Below are 25528 nucleotides of genomic sequence, written 5' to 3'. Positions count from 1 at the left end.
TAGCACCCTGGGGTGTGTCATGAAGATTGTGGCCAGCAGGCTGAAAGAGGTTCTCCTCCCCTTCTACTCTGCCCCGATGAGGCCTCATCTGGAGTATGTGTCCAGTTCTGGGGTGCCCAGTTCAAGAAGGGCAGGGAACTGCTTAAGAGGGTACAGCAAAGGGCTACAAAGATAATTAGGGGGCTAGAGCATCTCTTTTATCATGAAGACTGAGGTGGGCATCTTATGAATGCTTATAAATAAAGAATAGGTGTCTGGAAGATGGGACCAGTCTCTTTTTCAGTGGTGACCAGTAACAGGACAAGAGGTAATGGGCACAGATTTGGACATAGGAAGTTCCATCTAAACATGAGGAGGAACTTCTTTACATTGAGGATGGTGGAGCCCTGGAGCAGGCTGGCCAGAGAGGTGGTAGAGTATCCACCTCTGGAGTCACTCAAAATCAACCTGTGGGTGGGAGGGTTGGGGATGATTGGATGACTCCAGAAGTCCTTCTAACCGTTCTGTGATTCTGTTTCATCCTTGCTCAGAACCTTCCAGAACTCTGATTACCCCTGCTGCTTTTCTGTGCGTTGGACTAAAAAGGACAAAATGACATGCTATATTTTTATCTCAAGGTGAAGCTTTCAGATGCATGCAGTCCTCAGGTGAGAGAATGCTCTCTGCTCTGTTCTCAAGTCCTTTGCTAATGATTTCTAACAGATTGTTTTGTGGCTGCTGCTGAGTGTTGAGCTGGTGGCTTCCTAAGCATGGTTATGCCCCAAGGTCCCATTTCCGTGTGTAAGCCTCAGCTCGGAGCCAATTATGGCAGCAATCCTAGGACTGTTCTTCCTTTACCTGCATCATTTGTTTAGGTTTATTTACAATGAACTCCCAGGGACTGCCTGTGTCACTGTTTCAGTGCAATGCCCCTCTGCTTTATTGGTGGTAACTGGCCTTCTCTTCCAATTTGTCCAGCTGATCAGAGATTCAGACAAAGAACAATTTGTTCCTCACACCACTTACTGCCTCCGTCAGACCTGATGAAGGTCTTGTATGCCCAAGAGGTTCTGTGATTGTCTCAAGTGATCTAACAAAATCTATTGCTTCTTTGTCCAGATGTGAATTTTCATCTGTGCTTTGGGTTCTCCAGAAGGCCACTTGTCAGTGTGAAGGGCACTGAGGCCTGGATGCCTCTTTAGCCATGGACAGTGCTCAGTCTTGAGCAGGGAGCAGGATGACCTCAGCTGCCCAGGTTGTTAATTGAACTCTAATCTTTTTATTAGTGTTTTTTTCCCTAATAAATACTGGTTTGAAATACAGGTTAGACTGCTCTTGAGAATGTACAGCTGTAACACCAGGGTGGAGGGAACCTTTGCAGCCCACTTAAGACCAGGCTGGATGAGGCTCTGGACAGGCTGATCTAGTGTGGGGTGTCCCTGCCCATGGCAGGGGGGTTGGAACTAGATGATCCTTGTGGTCCCTTCTAACCCTGACTGATACTATGATACTTCTGTGCACTTGAATATGTAAATCAGTTATTTGGGGGGTGGGGGTGGAGAGTAAATCAAATAAACAAGCATTTAGATTATTCCCTCACAAGGAGACATTTGTTACTGTGACTGCAGCTTTCTGGCCATAAATATCTTCATGGCCTGAGGAAACCACGTAGAGTGTCCCTCTTCACTAGAGGAGGGAGAGAAATGTCTGTGTTACAGTGCAAATCTTGATTTTCTTGGAAAAAAATGTAATCACCTGAGTGAGGAGAAAATGCATCAGGGACATGACAGATCTGCATAAACTGAGGAAGTAGCAGCCTTAAACCCTTGGCATTTGTTTCACCTGGTTGTGTGTAATCTGTGTGACATGTAGGTCCTTGTATGCTTTGGAAGGAATGCATCCCCTGGAGCTCAAGTGAGACAAGAAACAATAGTGATGACATTTGTGACAGGGGGAGAAGCCTTGGCTGTATTTTCTTACCTTTTTCAGAAGCCGGGGCAAGGTCAATAAAACTTCGACATTTTTCACCTTTAAAAGAAAAGGATTGTTTTAGGAGACAGAAGTCGACTGGGTTTGCTGTGCCTCCTCTTTCTGACTTAGTTTCTGCCACCACTCCCACCTCAGTCTCTACAGGACTGGGTTGTTTTTCCCAGAGAGCAGCCTTTACTGGTGCCTCCATCCTGGACCAAAAGCACCATAGTCACAGGGCTGGGCTCTCCCTTGGGGTTACTGTCCCCTCACTGGGAGTATGAAACACAGCTAGTGAAGAACAGTGTTCTCCCTGATGCTTAGGTCCTTGCTGGGGGGGGGTGGTTCTCCTTCCCAAGGTCAGGAATTGTGTTGCACTCTATATGGAGTGCCTCATTGCACACCACCACTGAGGGAGGGCATGAGCTTCCTCCACCAACAATTCTGCCCTCCTCCTTCTCAAGGTCAGGACACTGCCTGTGCTCTACCAGGGTGTGACCAGACCTGCTGGTTCCTGGAAGCATTGCCATGGGCACAGGTGTCTTGGTAGACAAATCTGACGCATGACTAGGACAGACAAATCCTGAAGCACAAAGCAAGTTAAACAGTTGCATGGCATTTGAAAACAAAGGGTAAGAAAGCAGGCAAATGCCTGGCTGGACCGTCACACCCTGGGCCACTCCCTCTGCTTTGTGCCTGCTGCATTATTATTGACAATTCAATTTTCTGTTTAGGGCTCCACCTCTGGTTTTGCAGGTGTCCTTGAGAAGCCTATTGCCTCTGAGCAGAAAATCTGTCTCAAGGGTAGGTGTTTTGACCTTTCTTTTTACTTCTTCAGGCAATCAGAGGTTATTAAATAATTCCTCTGCTGTAGGCTCATCCATGCACCAGGTGTGTGTATTTCCTTCAATCTGACATGTTCCAAGGTGACCAGCCAAACCTTGAAGTGCTTCAGGCAAAGTGATACCCATTATTTAGTGACTCCAAGGATGCTGATTTCTCCCCAGCTCTGCTCCCAGGGCTCTACCACCCCACTGGAGGAGTGTTTCCTTAAAACCCAACCTCAGCTTCTCTAGCTGCTCTGTCATCTTTGCAGCCTTCCTTTCTCTCTTTGTAGGGACACGACCAAGCCCAGCTCCCTCAGCTTTTCACACGTGCTGTACCTTAAGGCCCAGATCAAGAAATACAGAGAAACAGGTGGACTATAAAAGATGCTGTAGTGTAGGTAGGAATCATTCTCATCCAGAGACTCCCAGTTTTGGGGCATGAGGTGTCTCAGGAGTGCATTGCACTCTCCCTGTGTCAAAGGGATACAGGGAGAGTGACCTTCAGCTTTGGACTCGATCTAAACAGATTAAGAAGGATTTTTCACTCTAACCTTATAGATCTGTGGTTTGGATTCGCTCTTATGGTTTAGGGTGGGTTGGTTTTTTTCAGATGTATGTTAATAGTTTTGCCACAGATTTATTTTAACCTGACTTCAGGCTAACTGCCTAGCACTGAGTCATCTCTTACCTACAGCTGCAGTGAATCTGAAGCCATATTACTGGAAACCTCGAACAGATACCTGCCTCTCTTGCATGTTATCCTAAGACAGCCAAAAGGGGATGCCCTTTACTGCTACAGAACCTGCATAGGCTGCTCTGAGACCTGGAGATACGTGGTGCCTTTCAGATGCAGGGCAAGTTGCAGAGCATTTCTGGCATGTATGGGTACTGAGGAAGCTGATGGTACCACGGTGTCTGGCTGCAGCTGCCTGCAGGACAGAGCTGAAGAGTGTGATCACAGGCTCTTTGGAGGAATGTGCATCCTCGTTCTCCCTCAGTCAGAGTGGGTAGAACACCCTCTTAAATGTATGAGTGTCTAAAAAAGGTCATTTTGGAGCCCTAGCACCAAGACTGACTGTAGATTGGAGTGCAGAGCAAAGCCTGGAAGAAGTCACTTCACTTCCAATGGCTGATACCTGGATTGTGCCTGGCTTTCTGCTGAAGGTTGTGGTAGGAAGCAGTTCCTGGTGAAGAACACTTCCCTTCGTTGCTCCTGTTGCTGGAGCACTGGAAACCTCTCCTTCATTTTCAATGGTAACCACTGGTGGTATTTATAGATCACATCCACACTTCCACATGCAGACATGCATCTCACTGAGAACTGAAGATGTCAGCACTGCTTTCAGTGTTCCTCTCAGGATTTATTCTAAGTTATTTTGGGGTATCTTGTATAACTGATCTCTTAAGCCCTCTTAAGTTTAATTTTAGACTTGGCAGAGTTTATCCTGCTGTGCTGCCCTTTTCCAGATGCATCTTCTCCTCATAACCAGGCTCCTGGAGAGTCTTTGGAGAGTACAGAAAAGGCTGTTTAGAAATGCAACAAGGAAAGTGTCTAGGATTCATCCCCTTGATAGTTCTGTCTTCACCTAGTTCTGACACTCTTTCTGACAAAAGAAAGCCAAGGAGTGATGTCTTCTGCACATAACTCACACAGAAAGGAGAGGTGTGACCTGGCTTGAATGCTCTCCACTTCCATGAAGGAGCCATGGCCATGTACAGTGCATGTGAAGAGATTAGGAGTGCTGAGGAGCTGTGGGGGGCTGAGGAGTGAGGGCTGATCAACCACCAAAACTTCTGCTCTTGGTGCTGGCTTCTTGTGTGGCTTCCCAAGGGTGAGGTAGAAACAATCTCTGTAGGAGCCCTTGCAAATGTATTCCCTTCATAGCCAGACTGGCTCTGTATGAGCTCAGTTTTGTCTCAGCTGGGCTTGCCATGAAGGCAAAGAAGGGGGCAGGTGTCATAGGGCCTTTAGGGCTGATGCCAGCAAGTGCCCAAAGTTTGTGTGGTTTTCTCTAATTAATCCTGGTTAATCAATGTCATGCTGCAAACATGCAGTGCTTGTAATTCGCTGGGGAAGTTCAAACTGAACCAGCCAGAGAGTGGGAGGAGACACACCGGGAAGGACCCAAGGTCTGAGCTGGTGGCAGAGTAAGAGTCTTGGGGTGTTGGTGTGCATGGTAGAGGATGATGATATCCTAGGGCCCATTACTGTGATGAGCTTGTCCACTCCAGAGGGGGGTGGGGGTGTGTGTGTTTTTGTGGTGATCTGCAAGCTTTGCTCTGCCAGAGAGGAGGGAGCCAGCTGATGGGAGGGATCATGTTGGTTCTGGAGTTGCTGGCAAAGGCACTGCTCTCTGGGCTGGCTTGGATGACCTGCCACAACAGAATCATTCATGCTTGCACATCTGTGTGCATCTGCATCTTGAATATGTGCCTAGCCTGAACTAGGAATCAACAGCAAGCAGGCAAGGGAAGGGAAATTCTCTGGGACTTCAGGTCCCCTGGGCTCAGCTTCCTGGGAGCACACAGAATTTCCTCAGACAGGCTCACTGAGACTTTGCCCATTTCATGGCTTTGCAGGTCTGGAAGCTCCCACAGAGCTGCAGGTCAAATGTTTTCTAGCTCTTCAGTAGTTCAGCTCTTCCTACTGAAGAAAGTTTGGCTTTGGGCTTCTGCATATTCTTAGCAAACAGCACACAAGAAGATGTGGATTTTATCACTGTGCCTGTGCCAGCAACACAGAGAAAGTTGTGGTAGCATAAGATGATCTTTCTGTCTTGCTTCCAGCACGAGGCCCATACTCTTTCTTCTCCTGCTGCTCATGGCATCGTGGGAAGTTCTGAGCTTCCAGTCCTCCCAAGTCTGTGGCAAATACTTGTGAGGAAAATTCTCATGTCTGAAAAATCAAAGTATTTCAGGAGGAAGGAGAAGGCTGTGTGAAAAGGAGCACTGCACTGCTCTGGCAGAGCTGCATTCTGGAGAAGGTAAATGAGCAGATAAGACTGCTGCAGGGATGGGAAGGAGCCTCTACAGGATGGTGCTGACAGAGAATTGCCTTTGGTAGAGTGGTCATTCATGTGTCCTGCCACCTCAGATAGGCAGAGTGGTCCCCCAGACACCTCCATTTTCCTAGGAGGAGGTGGTGAGGGCTGCTTGCTTACTTTCTCCACTAAAGAGTTCTACTTCTGAGTATCACACACACTTTGGAAAGCTGGAGGCAAAGAATTTTTTCTCTTACCTTTCTCAGGCAGAGGTCAGTGACCTCCCAAGCCTAAGCAATAATGTGAAAGCAAAAGCTGAGAGAGAGAACTGGCTTTTCCAAATCCCCCAAATTCAATCATACCAGAAAATGAAGACAGCCAGGTCTGTAGGGTGCAGTAGCTCCAGGGCCTGGGGACTACCTTCCCTGTTGTGCTCTGCACCCCTTGCCATGGGCTCAGTGAAACTGCATTATCACAGATTAGCTCTGCCCAGCTGCAGCTGCCAAAGTGGGTGCTGGCTAATTGATTTTGAGGGAGGTTCTCCCCCAACTCTATCCTGCCCTGGTGAGGCTGCACCTGGAGTATTGCATCCAGTTCTGGACTTCCTAGTTCAAAAGGGACAGGGAACTACTGGAAAGAGTCCAGTGGAGGCTACAAAGATGCTGAGGGGCCTGAAGCATCTCTGTGAGGAGCAAAGGCTAAGAGCCCTGGGGCTGTTGAGCCTGGAGAAGAAGAACCAGAGAGGGGATCTTGTCAATGCTCAGCAAGAGCTAAAGGGTGGAGGGCAAGAAGATGGGGTCAGACTCTTGTCAGTGGTGCCCAGTGACAGGACAAGGGATAATGGGCACAAACTGGAACCCAGCAGGTTCCATCTGACCACGAGGAGAAGCTTCTTGGGTGTAAGAGTGCTGGAGCCCCAGAGCAGGCTGCCCAGAGAGTCTCCTTCTCTGGAGAAATTCCAAACCCACATAGGCACATTCCTGTGCAACCTGTTGTAGGCAAATCTGCTTTAGCAGGGGGGTTGGACTAGGTGATCTCCAGAGGTCCTTTCCAATCCCAACCATTGTGTGATTCTGTGATACTTTACTATGGGTCTACAGAAGAGACTAGGGAGCTGTAAGAGTGCAGCTGGAAAGGCAGGTCAAGGTGCACACGGATTAGGTCTAAACTATGCTATAAAGATGTACTTCTCATCTCAGTGTGTCACTGGAGCCACTCTGAGTTTAAGCCTTTGTGAGACCTACATGTATCCTGCTGTTTCTTCCACCAGTTGTCTGAAGTGTATGGTTTGAACATGTCCAGAGAAGGGCAACGAGGCTGAGGAGGAGCCTCGAGCGCAAGCCCTGCGAGGAGAGGCTGAGGGAGCAGGGACTGTTTAGCCTAGAGAGGAGGAGACTCAGAGGAGACCTTATTGCTGTCTACAACTACCTGAAGGGTAGTTGTGGCCAGGAGGGGGTTAGTCTCTTCTCCCAAGCAACCAGCACCAGAACAAGAGGACACAGTCTCAAGCTGCACCAGGGGAAGTTTAGGCTGGAGTTGAGGAGAAAGCTCTTCACTGAGAGAGTCGTTAGCCATAGGGATGTGCTGCCCAGGGAGGTGGTGGAGTCCCCATCCCTGGAGGTGTTCAAGAGGGGACTGGATATGGCACTTGGTGCCATGGTTTAGTCATGAGGTCTGTGGTGACAGGTTGGAGTGGATGATCTTTGAGGTCTCTTCCAACCTTGGTGATTCTGTGATTCTGTTTGTCTGCTTCTGACTTCAGGACCCCCCACTGCACAGCCGCAGCTGGGTTTGCCCAGGGTATCCCTTGAGCAAATTGGGGAGGGGGCAGAAATCACACTAAAGGAGCAGAGGCTTTCAGGCACCATCTCAATTTTGTAACAAGGCTGTTGCAGCAGCAAGCTTTGGAAGTCGGTGTCCTTGTGGGTCTGCCATTCCCCAGTTGTTTTCCCTCCGAGCCAGTGATAAATACCTCATTAATAACCAAGGCAGCAAAATGAAACCAGCTCCAGAAAAATCCTCTCTTGTACGCCTTCCAACGGCACCGTTTCCAAATACTCTAGTTAAATAATTTGACTTCAAGCAATCAGGTAGCTCTGACTGAAGGAAGGATCTGCTGCAACTCTGCTTTCTATCTTGGAGAAAAAAAAAAGTAAAGAAAGAAGGGAAAGCTATCTGTGTTCACTGACTCTGCATAAAATGTTAGGAGTTCAAAAGTACAGATCTGCTGGAAATTTAAATGATTAACTTTCATTTAAACATTCCCTTTTAGGAACACTCTGGCTCCCAGCCTATGAAAGACTAGGTGTGTGTCCCCCACTCTTTCTCCCCCCCCCCCCCCCAGGCCCTACCAAATTTTTATCCCTCCAATTCTATCTGGAGTATCATAGTATCATAGTATCAGTCAGGGTTGGAAGGGACCACAAGGATCATCTAGTTCCAACCCCCCTGCCATGGGCAGGGACACCCCACACTAGATCAGCCTGGCCAGAGCCTCAGCCAGCCTGGGCTTAAACACCTCCAGGGATGGCACCCCAACCACCTTCCTGGACAACCCATTCCAGGGCTTCACCACTCTCATGGGGAAGAACTTCCTCCTCACCTCCAGCCTGAATCTCCCCACCTCCAGCTTCATTCCATTCCCCCTAGTCCTATCACTCCCTGAGATCCTGAGCAGTCCCTCCCCAGCCTTCTTGTAGCCCCCTTCAGATACTGGAAGGCCACAATAAGGTCACCTTGGAGCCTTCTCTTCTCCAGACTGAACAGCCCCAACTCCTTCAGTCTGTCCTCACAGGAGAGGTGCTCCAGCCCTCTGCTCCTCCTCCTGGCCCTGCTCTGGACACCTTCCAGCACCTCCAGATCCCTCTTGTAGTAGGGGCTCCCGAACTGGACACAGTACTCCAGGTGGGGTCTCCCCAGAGCTGAGCAGAGCGGGACGATCACCTCCCTTGACCTGCTGGCCACACTTCTCTTGATGCAGCCCAGGATCTGATTGGAGTCATGTGATCCTGATGAGATCTCACATCATCTACTGAGAGTAAAATCATTGTGTTTGCCTAAAAAAAGACCTAACCCTCCAGGGATCCCAGCCTAGACAAGCACAACTTCAGTGACAGAAAGCACTGCATTAGGGAAAACACAGGTTAATCAGCTGGCTCAAACTGAGTTCTAGCAGGTTAATTAATGAGTGGAATATTCCACTTTGATTAAACTGATCCCAGCCCCAGCATTTAATTGATTTTTTTTCCCCTCTCTAATAACTAATAATCTGCACAAATCAACCTTTTGCAGCTGACCACCCTGATATTTTTTTTGCTGGGGCAATATTTTCTGCTGGAAAATAAACAAGTTCACAGAGAATGACACAAAAATATGTCTCCAACTCTGAAAACAGTTCTTTTCTCTCGCTCTGGCAGCTGTCATTCAGAGCTGCTGCCTATCAGCACTTCCCTTACTCCCAAATAAATGGGAATTTCTTCAGTCTCTGCTGAGAGAAGCCCCAATCTCTTTCTCTTGTGGGGTTCTTTCCCAGCCTGCAGCCTATCCTGCTGTTCTCCTCAAGCAAATGCAAACTCATAAAACTTTTAACCTTTTTGATGTGGAAAAGCTTAAAGCTTTCCACTGTTTCATTTCAGGCATGCATTTTCCCTCAGTTCACAGACCAAGGAAGAACTAGCGCTTGTTTTGTTGTTAAGGTCTCATCCACGCTGTGGAGTTTCCCCCTTGGTTGGTTGGAGCAGCAGACAGCTGGGCAGAGGGTGCAGGCAGAGCAAGGGATGCCCAGCACGTCTGTGCTAAGTGGGACTATGTGCCATGGCAACTGGGCTTTCTGTGCTGGAACTCTCCCTGAAGTGAAAAATCTTGCACAGTAACAGAAAGCAAACATCTCCACAGGCTGCTCTCAAATCAGGTCTGATTGAAACACAGCCAAGTCACAAGACTCATCTGATTATCTTGGTAAGACCTGATGGATGTGTACACACATCTGTCACTTGGAGAGCTGGAAAATAGTTCAGATTTCTAAATGATGGAGAGAATCGAGGGAACGATGGTGCTGAGAGAGGCTTTCAATGACTCTGGTGTCAAATTAGACCTGACTTTATAATCTGGAAAACATTAAATCAGACCAAGAGCTCTGAGCTGCTGCAAGCATTTCAAGCCACCAAATGGGAAGAGGAGGGTTTTCACCTGTTCATCCACAGATGACCATCTGCCACCCTGTGCTAATGTAAACATGCCAAAATAAACTAGTTACTGGCTGCCTGGTGCCTGTGGCACTATAAGGTCTCCCCACAAAACTGGAAGACTGGAGATGAAGTTCCTCACAGAAGAAATGGCTGCTATCTGTACCTCACTGAATGAAGTATGTCATGCCTTCTGCAATCTCCTTTGTGACCGCATTAGCAGTTCCAGGCTGGCTGGAGATTAGCAAAGGTCAGAGGAATAAGTAAACAACAGCACCCTAAACCCTGGGTTGTAGAAGAAGTGTGATTCAATAACTCCTATTCCTTCATATTATTAGCTGTGGATCAGTGTGGATTCTCTTTTAACCATGCCAATGCTTCTCTCCAGATAATGCCCAGCTGGAGGATTTGCATTGGATCTGTGCCCTGGATCCAGAGATACTCGAGCAGGGCAGGCAGAGCTCAAAGTCACTGACAGCAAAGATGGAAACTCCTTTTCATGGATGGGATTAGTTCAGAACATGAAAGCATCGAAAGCATGTGTGCCAAAATGGAGGGAAAGACAGATGTAGGACAGAGCATTGCTCTGATTACATGGCACATTGCTGTGGACATGAGTCCTGAGGCTGCAGCTCGAAACATGAGCAAGTAACTGTAGGGAAGAGGCAAAGGGATTGCTGGAGAGGAGGGGACCTTGAGTGCCAGAGCCTGTACTACATCAACCTGTATTTCTTCTTCACAGTTAACACCATAACAGTATTTATTCTCCACACTTAACACTGTAACAGTATTTCTGCCCTACTTTGCCCATCTATCTGCTCTCTGTTTCTCTTAGTCGTTGCAATTTAGGCTGCCTGCTTCAAAGTGGATTCCAGGAACTTTTAACTTCCCTCCTTGGAGATGCTCAGTTGCTTTTTGGGTTCAGGCATCCTGTTTTTCCATGCAGGTGTGCTTGGAGTATGGAAACTGAGATAGCCTTAACCTTTCACCCACAGAAATACACTGCAAATTTATGTCCCACTTTTGAAATCAAGTGAAAAGAATTGATCTTTCAGGTCTCTTCCAACCTTAGTGATACTGAATGCTGAATACTGAATTGTTCTTGCCCTTCCTCCTGTGAATCTTATCTCCAGCCTTGCACCTAATGACTTTGCAACAAGTTGGGGCTGTACAGTCTGCAGAAGAGAAGGCTCCGAGGTGACCTAATTGTCGCCTTCCAGTATCTGAAGGGGGCCTACAGGAAGGCAGGGGAAGGACTTCTCAGGATATCAGGTAGTGATAGGACTAGGGGGAATGGAATGAAGCTGGAGGTGGGGAGATTCAGGCTGGATGTGAGGAGGAGGTTCTTCACCATGAGAGTGGTGAAACCCTGGAATGGGTTGTCCAGGGAGGTGGTCGAGGCCCCGTCCCTGGGGGTGTTTAAGAGCAGGCTGGATGAGGCTCTGTCCAGCCTGATCTAGTGTGGGGTGTCCCTGCCCATGGCAGGGGGGTTGGAACTAGATGATCCTTGTGGTCCCTTCCAACCCTGAATGAAACTATGAAACTATGAAACTATAATAAGTTCTCATTTGGTGTTCTTAGGGGGCTTGTTTTTTGTTTGTTCCTGTCTGGCCAAGTGATGCCCAATGGAATCAGGCTGAAGGATAGTAAGATGTGTTGTTTGATCTCTCCAAATGCAATGAGTCTAGACAGGCTGGCATGTCTCTGCTTCTCTGTCACTTCCCCCCCCCCCCCCAATTTTAAGCATGATTTGTGTTCTTTTCCCCACCAAATGTGAGGTGTTGGGCTGTGTCTGTTCAACAAGGCAAGTCATTCCACAGTAATAGCATCTGCTTCTTACTATGTACTGTCTTCTGTAGTCATTTGTAATCTAGACAAGCAAAGCTTCCTGTTGCCATTTTGTTTCCCACCAGGAATACTGGATAACACCCCACCAGTTCAGGATCCTGCTTGAAGCAGTGTTGCTCCCTGGTAAGTCCCCATTTTAAGATGTATCAGTAAGCCAGGTCTGGTAATTCTCTGTATAAGGACATTTTTAAATGCAGTTTTGAAGCTGCTGTGCTTTGCAAGCCATGGGGATACCATTCTGATTGATAGTTCATCCTCTAGTAACTTCTGTGGCCTTGAATTAATATTGTTAAGATTTTACACAAACTGACACTGGGGTAAACATCTCAGTTCTCTTTGAAATATGGGACCTCTGTGTGAGTCTTCCAGGACTTTGAAGTTTATTCTGTTTACAAGGAACTGCCAGAAACCCTCAGATGCCTGTTTTGAGGCTGCTGGGTTAAGTGGTTGAGGGCAGACCCATCCAAAGAGAAAGCAACACAGTTTTTGCTTATGAGGTAGAGGATAACATCAAATAAGAGTGGCTCAATGCCTGGCCCCTTACCTTACTCTGAGACTCAGCCTGCAGGGACTTCATAACCGTGTTTTATGTATGCTCATACAGCTAGTCTGTCTAGCAGGATGAGGAGGACCTAAAATCCCCAATCCCCAGTGCACACTAGCCACAAAATATCCCCCAAATCCTATAAAAACTGAATGTCTACAATAAAGCAATCACCACCACAGGAACCACAGCTATCATGTACCACAGGAGGAGAGTAAGTCATCACCAGGAACATGAGCAGATCTAAAAGCTCTTATCATAGAGCTAATTTCCTATGGCTAGGCCTATCTTATCCTGTGAGCAAATGGCAGGGATTTGTTAGGAGAAGCTCACAAGTGCTTTTCTGAGATGGATCCTTCCCCACGTTGTAAAAGGAAGGCAAGAATTTGTTAATATCCCTGTTATCTAGCCTGAGGGAGATTTCCCTTCTGATCCCAAATTAGATCAGCAGTTTAATGTTCAGTGCATGAGCAGCCATACCAATTAGATACCGAGCAGCTGTAATAACGTCAATGGCAGCAAACCAACCTCCTCACACACTGTGTCCACCTGTCGCCACTTTCTGCTGCTTTGGGGAAGGTATAAGGCCCTCCAGAAAGTGTGATGTGCATCAAGACAGCAACTGTTGGGTTTTTCATCTTGGCTCCCACTGGTGACCAGTGACAGCCCTGAAACAGGGATGGCTGGGATGGAATATAGACATGGTGGAAGGCAGTCACACCCAAGCAGCTCCTTTCAGACCTCCTTAAGACGCCAACAAATCAGCTCTGCAGGATTCACTGCAAACTTCCTCATGCCAGGAACATTCCTCTTCCCTGGAGCAGCTCTCCCTGTGCCTTTAAGGGAGCATCCATTACAGCCCCAGGATTTCCTTTGGTCCCACTGCCCTCCATGGAGGGGAAGTCCAGAGGCGCTTTCTGGGAGCTTCTCCTTGGATTCTCACTTCTATTTCTCAATGACAAGTTACAGAATTCATAGTAATTTCTTGCTATTTGTCTACATATACTTGGTGCCTTCACATCAAGAGAGTGCCAGGGGAAGTTTAGGCTCGAGGTGAGGAGAAAGTTCTTCACTGAGAGAGTCATTAGCCATTGGAATGTGCTGCTCAGGGAGGTGGTGGAGTCCCCATCCCTGGAGGTGTTCAAAAGGGGATTGGATGTGGCACTTGGTGCCATGGTCTAGTCATGAGGTCTTGGGTGACAGGTTGGACTTGATGATCGTTGAGGTCTCTTCCAACCTTGGTGATACTGTGGTACTGTGATCTCCTCTAGACTGTTGATTGGTTGTACTGAAGAAGAACAGTTTTTCCCACAGCTACCTTGGAAATCCCCCTCTGTACGTTTCACCTCCCTCTTTTTTCTTTCCATAACTATATGAGATGGCATTAGCCAAATGTTCTGGTGTTCTCTCTGCCTTGCTCAGATTCTTCCCTGGAGTAAGACCTTTCCTTTATATCACAGCATTTTGCAACTCAAATACCAGCTTGCAACTTGTTTCTTATCTTTCTTGTGCGAGTGATAGCTACCTGTAATCTCACAGAACTTTATGCCTTAGGTGTTTGGTGCTTTAACCTTTTTTTTCACATTTTAATGCTGTTCTTACAACTCCACCAGACCTGCTCACAGTTGTGCAGCAAAATCTCTCCTCTGTAATGGCAGTATTTCCAGACTTTGAGTCGCAGCATATCTAAGGAGTGCGCTTCAAGCAGGATTATTCTCTTCAAATTAAGACTTCTGTGCTGGAAATTACAATTCTCAGAGAAATCCCTTTTTGGCCAATGAAGGAAGCACATAATCCCAGGGCTCAGTTGGTCCCATGTGAGGAGGAGTTTAATCTCCTCAAAAAGTACTCACTACTTTCCCCTGGCTGTAGTGAAGCTGTTGATCAGTTTAGACACGGTTACCCTGGAGTTGTTTAAGACCAGGCTGGACGAGGCTCTGGGCAGCCTGATCTAGTGTGGGGTGTCCCTGCCCATGGCAGGGGGGTTGGAACTAGATGATCCTTGTGGTCCCTTCCAACCCTGACTGATACTATGATACTATGATAATATGATACTATGATAATATGATACTATGATACTATGATTTGCTGATGCCCACAATTTAGCTCTAGGATTCATAGGGCCTTTTGTTTTGGGGGGGTTGGTTGGTTTGTTTGTTTACAGACTAGGTGACATGACTTTGTTCTTTCCCCTATATTTTTAACCTCAGCATTAACTGCATCAACCCTAAACCCAAATTTGAGGACAACTGAAAATATTTGATGCTCATTGTAATCATTTCCTTTGTTGGGTTACTTGCCACAGCCTCCTTGCAAGACTGCTCTTCAGTCAGTTTACAATCTCTCTGCTTCTCCCCGTTGTAATAAATGAAGTAAAACCTGCACCACAGATGCAAGCAAAAGCTCCATCTACTTCACTATCTTGATATTGTCATCCAGTGACAGATATTCAGGGCAGAGCAAAGGGATGGATTTAGGGTGATTTTGCTTGTTTGATAACAGTGCTGCGCCAGTAGTTTGGGGATTTCCTGGTCAGAGGTTGCTCTCAAATCATTATGTTGGTAAAAGAAATGGATGTTTCCTCTCTGGATCTGCACAACCCCTAGTTTTGGCTTTCACAGCATTCCCTGGCAGGGAGCTCTGTAGGAAGAAGTATTTCTTTCTTTTTCTCATATGGCTTATTGTTCTCTAAATCACAGAAGCAGTTAACGCTAATTCTTGTCTGATCTCTGTCATTCCCAGTGGATTCCCACCAATATCATAGCTCTCTGTGTGCTGTGCCTGCCTCCCAGCCTACAGAGGCTCAGGCTGTTTAGCATTCCCCAGTGTGGAAGCATGCCTACATCTGTCACCACGTTGTTACCACTCTCTGTAGTTCTTCTGTAAAGAATTTTCAGTGGGAAAGTCCATCAAGAGCTTTTCTGGGGAATCCATAGAGACTGGGACTAATGCACTACCCTTGTCTAAGAAGTGATTCATCTTCTTAAAAGATTTACCTGTACTCATCCCCCACCTTTGACAAAACCCTGTTTGTTGCCATGTACTGAGTGCTTTCCCTGAAAACTGCCCTAAGGTTGCTGGGTCAAGTGGCCTCTTGCCTTTTTTTCCCCAGCCTTCTTTGAAGCCAGCATCTTGCAGATTCTTACTACTAAACCTGCATTTTCATGTGCCAGTTATTTCAGCATCCTCAGATGGAGATTATCCAGGCCCCCTGGGTTCAGTTCTGGAATCACTGGCAATGTTGTCTTTAATACAGAGCTCTACCTCCTCAATTCTTTTTACCACTCTTGCCTTCCTAAACAATTTATAAGCAGCGTGTTTCACATTCTAGTCATGCGAACAATCCCTGCCAGGTTTCAGTCATGCCAATTATGTTGTACTTCTCATAATCCAGCAAGAATTCCCAATTCCTCTTCCTTTTAATTATACACTCACAAGGTGCTTTGCCCCAGTCCCTCTCTCTGGACAGCTGCCTATGGTGAGTCACGTACACTTGTTATCACATGGGGGCGAGGGGGGTGGAGAAGGGTGGTGCAGTGCTGCTCTGGATCTGCGAAAGTGTGTGGCAAGTTCGTGCCTTTATGTGTTACAGATGTATTCACTTCTGCAGGATACATCTGGCTCCTTCCCAAATGTGCATGTAATGGCCATATTTATGTCCCATTTCGATGCATCTTTATGTACTGTGTAAGTTCCACTCCACCATTTACTCCTTAGAGTGCTAAGGGATACATGGTACAGAGCATATAGAGAGCTACAAATCCCTTGTCCTCAAAACCACAGAATCATAGAATGTTAGGGGTTGGAAGGGGCCTCTGGAGATCATTGAGTCTACCCCTGCTGCCAGAGCAGGATCACCTAGAGTAGGTCACACAGGAACACATCCAGGCAGGTTTTCAGTGTCTTCAGAGAAGGAGACTCCACAACCTCTCTGGGCAGCTTGCTCCAGGGCTCCAGCACCCTCACAGTGAAAAAGTTTTTCCTTGTGTTCCCATGGAACCTTCTCTGCTCCAGCTTGCACCCCTTGTCCCTTGTTCTATCACTGGACATCACTGAGCACAGCCTGGCTCTGTCCTCCTGACACTGCCCTTTACATCTTTATAACAATGAATGAGGGCACCCCTCAGTAACCTCTTCTCCAGGCTAAAGAGATCCAGGTCCCCCAGCCTTTCCTCATAAGCATTGCAAAAATAGCATTGCAAGATGAAGAGGGTGCCCAGGGAAGTGGTTGAATGGTCATTGCTGGAGGTGTTTAAAAGCCATGTGATGCTGCTGCTGAGGGACATGGTTTAGCAGTGGACTTGGCAGTGCTGGATTAATGTTTGGACTCGATCTTAAAGATCTTTTCCAGCCTAACCATGTCCATTCCTGATCTCCCTGCCTTCTGTAAAGCATGGAGAGCATCATGGGAAGGCTTGTTGTTTATTTGATGGGACAGTACTCTTAAAGGACATCTAGGCAGCTGCTTTCCCTCTGAATGTGGATGTTATTGTGTAGATTGTCTTTTCATTAGCAGCTAAACCAAGATTTGAGTTAGTGGCTTTTTCTATTAAGAAAAACTGGCTAACTTGTCATTGCTTCCCAGCAATCCAACTCCTCTACCTGTTAGGGTAAGCTATGTCACCTTACCTGCTTAACATCTGGATATTTTTATGTTCTGGAGTCAGAAAACCTGTCACCTCTTTCCCACTGCTCTTACTATCATATCACTTGTCTGCTGTCTTGTGTGGTGTCCAGCACTGATATCAGCACAGTGTAGGCTGCTAGTGTGAGGTAAGATATGCACTCAAACTGCTGCTCGAAAAGGAACTAAATGATAGAGAGGTCAGCTCTGGGACACCTGGCCATAGCCAAGGAATTCACGGCCTGGGAGGAGGCTCCAAGTGTCCTGTGCAGCGTGTGAGTGTAGAGCATGACCCATGACCAGCACAATCTGCAGAGCTTGCAGGGTGTGCTCTAACTTCAGCCCTTCTGGAGGTTTGGACCATTGTTCTTACAGAAGGTACTTCCACCTGTGTGGGATCCAAAGCCTTGAACCCACTCTGAAAGGGACACCCCTCCCCCTCTGCTTGGTACACTGGGATTCAGCATACTCTGGAGTCAGAAACCATGCTAAATAATGACAGGACCCATCCACCACTGAAATCTATGTGCTGCACTCCCTCTATTCCCAGAGGGGATTCATGATTTTGTTTCTCAGCTTCTAAATGCTTTTTGGATTCTTTAGCCATCCTAGACATGCTGGATGAAAATAACCTTTAGATCCACGAATAATTTCAGAGCTAATCACAGCATTCAATCACTGTTAGAGATGTCAATGAGAGCTAGAAACCTGCAGCAAGAGGAAGGGCTGCTCCCCAGGCTCTGCACTTCAACCTCTGCCATCCACATGGACATTTCAGATAAACAGGGAGAGGAGAAGACTCAAAAATTTTGATTGCAGCCTAAATGTCATTTTAAATGTGACTCAGTCCCAGCCCCTGCAGCCAACTGGAAGCCCTGTAATCCTGTTTCTTGCAGTGCCAACCTTCTGGGAGCTGGACCTGTGGCCCCTGCACTCCAAGATCTGCTGTATTTCAGCTGCACAAGTGCAGTGAGCAGGAAGTGTTGGCAGTACTGTGAGTGCAGAGAGAGGGAAATGCAAAGCTTGGTGGCTGGATGGAGAATGTGGCTCACAGCTGGGAATGTTAGGAGGCTTTGAAGGGTTTTGACAGCATCACATCCACAGGGCGTTGCTGGCATTCATGTGCTCCTGGTGGAATTCATGCTGCTTAACTTGAGGCATTGGAAGTGAGGGATGAAGGATAGGTCAGGAGCTGTAGGAATGGTGCTGACCACAGTATGTGACCATATGTTCTGCTGACAGAGTGTGAGGCCGTGGAGTGTATGGAGGAAGGCTGCTGTTGCAGTAATTTTCAGTATGCTATCACTGAGCTTTAAGAAAGATGGTACTGAAAGTATGGAGTGCATTCAACCTAGGGAATAGCACCAGCTGTGTGCTTAGGGATAACTTCTGGATGTTCTCCTTGCATCCCAGGGTGTTTATTAGCACCATAGTGACTGCATGACTGGTCATACCTGCAGGACTGTGGTTGGTAAGCATGCTGTGGACAGTGTGAGGAATTCAAGGGATGGATCACTCACAGACACACTGTGGGTGTAGGTATGAGCATGATGATAGTGCTCTTAAACTGGGGCTGGCTGGTGCCTCGCTGCCCTGGAGGCCAGATAAAATTATCACCAGTCAGGCTGCAAAAGGCCATGACTACATACTGACAGTTTGATATTACAAACTCCAAAGTCTGAACAAACTCCTTTCATGCTTATTTTATACTGACTCTCTTAGGGACAAATTTAGACCTGTGCCCATTACATTGTTCCTGTCCTTACCAGAAAAAAGAGATGCTAAATCCTGGCTGAGGCAGCTGTCAAAGCCAGCATACCCATCTGCTTAGGGGGAATTCTTTCCAAAGCTTGGTCACTCCTGCTTCACTCACTGCAGAGTACTTTTTCACCAAGTTAGTGTTTCAGATAAGAGGAAACACACACAGTGCTGCTGTGGAGGTGTGAGGAGGGAGAACCAACCCCTTCTCTCCTGTTTTCACCATAACTTTCTAAAGCTGGCTTCCAGCTATCTCCTGAGATCACCCACGGCAGCACAGCTTTGTTTACCCAGTACAGAATAGATCACTGCATTTCTTTTCTCCCACAGATAACTCAGTTTTCTGAGTGGGCTAGTCACACAGTTACAACTTACCTCACACATAAATCTTGGCTTGGAAAGCTTTCAATATCTGCCAAAACTGTGGGCATGCTTGATTGTCCCAATCCCAGCTAAGACAACTCAGAAAGTCAGCCTTAAGCTCCTCACTCAGGCTGCTGTGGCCTAAGTTTATTTCCACATCAGCTAGACAAATAACCTTTTTGTTTTTCCTCCTACATTTTTTTTTCCCTTTTCATATCATGAACATTACTTTGCCCTCATTTTGACATGGAGCTGTTTATTGACAGTCCCAAGGCTGGAGTTTATGAACTTTCCTTTTCCTACATTAAATGGGGTTTTCATGACCAACTAAATCTTGAAGCACCATCCTCAAAAATACCAGTGAGTATGCACAGCACCAAGGGGTCAAACAGGCTGTGAGCTGCTCCCCATTTTTGCCCCACTTGATAGCTCATCCCTACAGAGCTTTTTCACCAGGATCTCATAAACTTCCCACTCTCAGGGAGGTTGTGCCCTCAGACACACACCACCTTGGATGATTAATTGTTCTCCTCTGCCAGCAGCGGGGAAGGACCAGCTCTCCGTGCTACACCTTGGGTAATGGCAGGATGGAATCGAAACAGCCCAGCAAGGAGGAACCAGTATCCATGGGCCATTATCTCATACTGTGTCACATTTGTAAACTTTATTTTCCAGTCACATAATGTAGAAAAAAAGCTCTTTCAAAAGCTGAGCTTGGATGTTAGCTCTAGCAGACAGCTCTGGGAGTAGGGACTGTCACTTTGCATCTGTTGAGACTTAAATCAGTCCCATGGCTGCTACCTTCCATCCACCCCCCAGTGTTTTATTTCTTGGTAAGTGCCAGGGTACAGCAGAGGAAATGAATGCACTGATAAGCTGGGGAGATGTCTTCTCGAGTGATTCTCAGCAAGTAAATGGCTGAGCAGGGAGCAGAAATGAGCTTTCTTGTGCCCAGTTGTGCCCTTTATCTGCCATTTCTCTACTTCGATAACCATACGATCCAGCCGGCAGGAAGGGGGTGTGGGTGGTCATTTACTTAACGGATGCGAGAGGAGAGGCAGCCCGGGCTGCAGCCTAATGACACTGTCACCTTTGTGCTGTCCCTGCCGTTCAGACCACTGCCCCAGGGGTTATTTCAGGGGCAATTCCAGTGAGATGTCAGAGCCTCCTTAGCAACTATCAGCCGCTGTCGTTTGCGCGCTCCATGGAGCAGCTCCCAGAAGGGAAGCGGTGACCAGTCCCTGGCTGCAGTGCCCGTCAGGGTGGCACACGCTGCTTTTCAGAGCTTCAGCTGGCTTTAGAGCACAGACCCTGCACCAGCCAGCAGGTAAACAAGCAAACCCTTGCTCTCTCTGGAAACAGGTTGCTTTTCAACAAAGAACTGTTAAAATCCTGCCTCTCCCTGCAGGGTGAATCTGCCTTAAGCTACAGCACAGAGCAGCTTGCTTGTGCCTGTATCACAGCGAGCCAAACACAAAGCAACGCAAGCTGGAAGGAAGTTGTTTTATACTTACCAGCAGCGTTGATGTTTTCCTCACAGGAGTACCAGATCCCAGTGTGGAAATACCTGAAAAGGAAGCGGTCATCTCCCGTCTCCCAGCTGTAATGAACCACGTTCTGGTTTGTCTCATTTGCAGTCTCATTCCCGCTGTAGTTGAGGCAGTTTGTCTTCTTCTCTTTCCCACAGCTGGGCTTGGGGACCCTCTGTGTGCCCTCGCACCAGTGGGTCGTGATAAAAGCTGTTGTAGAGAAGAGGAGAGCCATCAGATTCAGACTCACTGCTAGCAGGGCTCTGCATCTTCGATTTGTCTTCATGGTAAATCCGCCCTCCCTCCCCCTCCTGCTGAGAGAAGAAGTCAAAAGGGTTTGTTTTATTTGGGAGGGAGGGGGGTTCAAAAGCCTCTCACGATTCAGAATCCAGTTTTCCAGGCATCAAAACTCTCGGCTTCTTCCAGTCTGTTGTCGTGGCAGGGAAGGAAGCGCTGCAGCCAGACTCCCATTCTTCTGCTCACTTCAAACCCTGCCTTTGTACGTTTGGGGAGCAGCTGCAGGCGGGAGCGCGGCCGTGCTCTGGTAGTCGGTGAGCTTCAGCGCGCTGACGGGAGCAGAGAGGGTCTGCCTCGCACACGGCGCCCAGAGCCACTGAACATCTGCTCGGGCACCGCACATCATCCCAAGGGGCTCCTGCGCCGGGACACACCTGCGGGCTGCGGGGCTGGCTGGCCTCTGCTCCCCCGGGATGGAGCAGGAGGAACTCAGTGGGAGGCAGGCAGCAGGGACAGCCACTGCCTGCCGCCACCGTCCTCACCAGACCTCGGGGACCACTGCAGCGTGCTGACGGCTGAGGTGGACCGGGGGGAGGCGTCACATCTTAGTCCCAAAAAGAGTCACTATTTGGAGCTGTGAAATACATTTGTCATGTGGCAAAAGAGTAGAGTCCTCCAGGAGGAGGAGAAGGGATGGAGTGATACTTTGGCTTTTCTGCTCCGAGCTAGAGAGCAGTAAATCGGGGATCTGGTTCTGCTGTCAGCATCCCGGTGTAAATCCCTGCTTTCAGGGGCTTGCTCTGGCAGCCAGCAAAGCCCCAGAGGAATTGAGATTTGAAAGAGTTTAATGAGTAAAGCTTGTGTTGCTCACAATGCCAAGAAGAACCCCTTCCTTGGGATTTCATTTCCAGTCACAGCCCATGCAGATGATCTGTTTGAAGTGGGTCTGTAGGACATTTTGTGGGTCTTGGTTTGTACAGAGAAAGAAGACTGATTAGAGCAAGCCCTGGCCCTTACTTGCCAGGTGGCAATGCTGGGAGAGCAGGGAGCACTGCATAACATCCTTCTGCCAAAGAGAGGGACATCATTCTGTCTTCTTGGTTAGCTGACTCAGAGTTTATAACCCACTCCCACATTTCTGTGAGCTGTATGGTGAATACTGAGTGTTGTAAGACCAGGGAACCTTGTGATGGTGGTGGTACAGTCTGTAAGACCTTTTATCCGTGTGCCAGAGGTTGGCCACATTTGTCCCACAGCAGTTCAGTGTCACGCAGTAGCTGAACTCAGTTACCTCTGGTGAATTTGCACATTCGTCCTGGGCTTTGGACTCAGTGAGATTTCCTTTCAACCTTGTTTGGATTGCCCTGCAAGGGCATGAAGATTGAATAGAATAGAATTAACCAGGTTGGAAAAGACCTTTGAGATCATTCAGTCCAACCTATCACCCAACACCATCTAATCAACTAAACCATGGCACCAAGTGCCTCATCCAGTCCCTTCTTAAACACCTCCAGGGATGGGGACTCCAACCACCTCCCTGGGCAGCACGTTCCAATGGCCAATCTCTCTTTCTATGAAGAACTTCTTCCTAACATCCAGCCTAAACCTCCCCTGGTGCAGCTTGAGACTGTGTCCTCTTGTTCTGGTGCTGCTTGCCTGGGAGAAGAGACCAACTCCCACCTGGCTACAACCTCCCTTCAGGGAGTTCTAGAGGGCAATAAGGTCTCCCCGGAGCTTCCTCTTCTCCAGGCTAAGCAACCCCAGCTCCCTCAGCCTCTCCTCACAGGGCTGTGCTCCAGACCCCTCCCCAGCTTTGTTGCCCTTCTCTGGACACCTTCCAGCAAGTCAACATCTTTCCTAACCTGAGGGGCCCAGAAGATGCATGTGGCCTCTCAGAGCAGTCCAGCAGAGTTCCCAGCAAGCCCTGGGAATAACCACACAGCCCCACAGGCTCATGCTAACAGATGGGTCAATGCTCTTGTCTCACACCCTGTACTCCATGAAGTCAAAGCACTGAGCAACATGAAAAAAGCTCATCTTCTGCCTCACTGCCTGCAGACATGAAATGTGGTGGTAGATTCTCTAGCTCCTTGACAAAAGCCAGGAAGGACCAGGTGAAGCTTCTCCTTAGCATGACACCACATAGGACTTCAGGGACCTGTTCCTGCCTCCCTCATGCCTACCTCACAGGCAGCCTTTGGACTCTGTTATGCCTCTTGCGGGTGCCTGTCCTGCATGTTTGATGCTGGCTGTTGCTGAGGTTTGTCACTGTGTCTACTAACTCATTTGGCTTTTGTCATTTACTAGAAAAATGCTTCTCTGAGGACAGTTCTGGTGACAGCTTTGCAAGGTTAGTGGAATAGCTTTGTATTGCAGACACTTCCCCACCCAAGTGGCCTTCCTTTTGCCCACTTCTGCCTGCCCATGTGCCAGGTTCTTCCAGAGGTGTGGGCCAGCAGAGTGCCTCTGTACACAGTCTTCTTCATCCTGTTGGAACTGCAGCACACCTCTTCCTGTTCCAGTCAGAATCATAGGATGATAGGGGTTGGAAGGGACCTTTGGAGTTCATCTAGTCCAGCCCCCCCCCCCGAGCAGATTCACTCTGAGCAGGTCACACAGGATAGCATTCAGGTGGGTTTTAAATGACTCCAGAGATGGAGACTCCACCACCTCTCTCAGAAGCCTACTCCAGTGCTCTACATCTTGCAGGCAGATAATCAGCATTGTTTGCTTGGTTTAATTGCAAGCAAGAAATACAGATGATAGCTATTTGGAGGTTATTACTCCAGTTATTTTTATATTGCAAGATATTCCACTTGATGTTGCATTTGTGTGTTCCTGTGTTCCTCAGGCTTATCTGCCTCCTTAGCGGAATAAACAATGCACTTTAAACTCTGACAGGATGCCTTCACAAGAAAGCTAGCACTCTTCTTCAGGATTATCTTTCAAGTGGCTGTCAGTATCTGAATCATCACTTTTCCAAGTGTGAATACAGGTCTTACAGGTCTTTCCTCATAAATCTTCTCTGCTGCTCTGTGCTTTCTGTTTTCTGATCGTAGCACTGACTTCTTCACACCCTGTTTCTCCCTGTGCCCATCTTCCTGAGGAGTGGGCATCCCAGAGTTTGGTTATCTGGCATAATCCCTATTCTAATTACTTTTAAGATGCTTTTTAAGTCTTTTTGAGTTTTTTTTTTTACACCTAATGCTAACAGATACTTCTCTTTCTGTTCCTCCTCATCTTCTTTACTTCTGTGTATTGGGCTGGTTGTTGAGAACAGAGATGATGGGAATCTGTATGTGTGTATAGAGATATATATCTCTGAAATTTGGTTTATTTTGTGATGGTTTTAGAATCTTGAGCATTTAAAAATACTCCACACAAAACATAGTATGTTCAAAGTCAGAGCTTAAAGCTTTCAAACACCAATCTAAGGTATGGGGGGATCTTAGAGCTGCCTTCCAATACCTGAAGGGATCCTACAGGAAGGCTGCAGAGGAACTTTCCATCAGGGTGTCTAGAGACAGGAGGACAGGGGGAATGGTTTGCAGCTGAGGGAGAGCAGGGTTAGAGTGGAGTTAAGGAATGAGTTCTCTAGTAGGAGGGTGGTGAGACTTTGGAATAGGCTGCCCAGGGAGGCTGTGGCTGCCTCCTCCCTGGGGGTGCTCAAGGCCAGGCTGGATGAGGCCTTGAGCAGCTGAGTCTAGTTGAGGGGTTTCCCTGCCCATGGAGAGGAGGCAGAGAGATTGGAGTAGATTATCTTTGAGATCCCTTCCACCCTGAGCTGATCTAGGATTCTGTGAATTGGTTTTTGTTTGCTTTCTTTCCCTAACAGAAGTAATTTATATTTTTTTCTAATTACTAGACTCCTCTGGCTGTGTATGTTGGGATTACTTGAGAAGAAGGGAGCTAGGCTGTGCTTCACTTGTGCTGTAATGCTCCAACAATTTTTCTCTTTATATAATCTCTCTTTATCAGATTTGCTGTGTGCAAAAATGGAAAGATCATGCATTTGTCACAGAAGGCAGTTCAGATGCCTGGATTAAGTTGTATTTATGTGGTATTATCTTTAATAGTAAAGCAGAAGGGTTTAAATGCTATAGAGAAGTAGTTTTCATATTGTGCCTGCAAGAACCTTTAAAATCCTTTTTGCAGCAGTAGCTTTTCTCTGACGTTGTGAGACAAACTACCTCCCTGAGTTAGAGCTAAATCCCTTTTCCTTTACTGTTTCTTACAGGATCAGTGCAAATTGTTATTACTTAGTATTTACTAGAGGACAAAAGGAATGTGACCCAGAGGATTTAAAATAATGATAGCATTTGCAAAGGAACCCTTTCAGTCTCAGGCTGTGTTTTCCACTAGTAGGCAACAGAAGCAACATTCAGTAAAAGGAGAGGAAGCCCCACTTCCTGGAGGGGTGGCAGGGGGCAGGGTGAGCTTAGGCTGGTTGGTTATTGGACACCAGCAGTGTTAACTGCTTGGCATTATAAGCTGGTTTGAAATCAACATTTTAGAAACCTTAATAGCTTTTCTTGAAATTCTCATTCCTTACAGGTCCTCCTGGGCTTCCTCATGTGTAGCTATTGCCTTTTCCATCTGTCACTGGACTGGGCTTCCTGGCTCTTCCTGCCACCTTGGGTCAGAGCCATCCTGGTAGCTCAGTTTTGCTTCTCCTCAGCACTAGAG

At 47.5% G+C, this 25528-nt stretch overlaps 1 protein-coding gene across 1 annotated transcript in view; it reads right to left on the bottom strand.

The window, feature by feature from the left end:
- GSG1L (GSG1 like) overlaps nucleotides 1–21591 on the bottom strand; it is a 66203-nt gene extending 44612 nt beyond the window's left edge. The window contains exons 1-2 of the mRNA XM_068147212.1: nucleotides 20591–21591; nucleotides 1960–2007 (exon numbers count right to left, since the gene is read on the bottom strand). Coding sequence (XP_068003313.1) covers nucleotides 1960–2007; nucleotides 20591–20891 — 349 coding nt within the window. The 5' untranslated portion in view covers nucleotides 20892–21591. The remainder of the gene's footprint in view (nucleotides 1–1959; nucleotides 2008–20590) is intronic.
- Nucleotides 21592–25528: the final 3937 nt, after the last annotated feature.

The sequence above is a fragment of the Melanerpes formicivorus genome, unplaced genomic scaffold (assembly GCF_026170545.1).
Source record: "Melanerpes formicivorus ecotype bairdi unplaced genomic scaffold, bMelFor1.0.p_v2 SCAF_14, whole genome shotgun sequence".
Classification (NCBI taxonomy): domain Eukaryota; kingdom Metazoa; phylum Chordata; class Aves; order Piciformes; family Picidae; genus Melanerpes; species Melanerpes formicivorus.
This window is presented reverse-complemented; position numbering and strand designations above follow the sequence as displayed.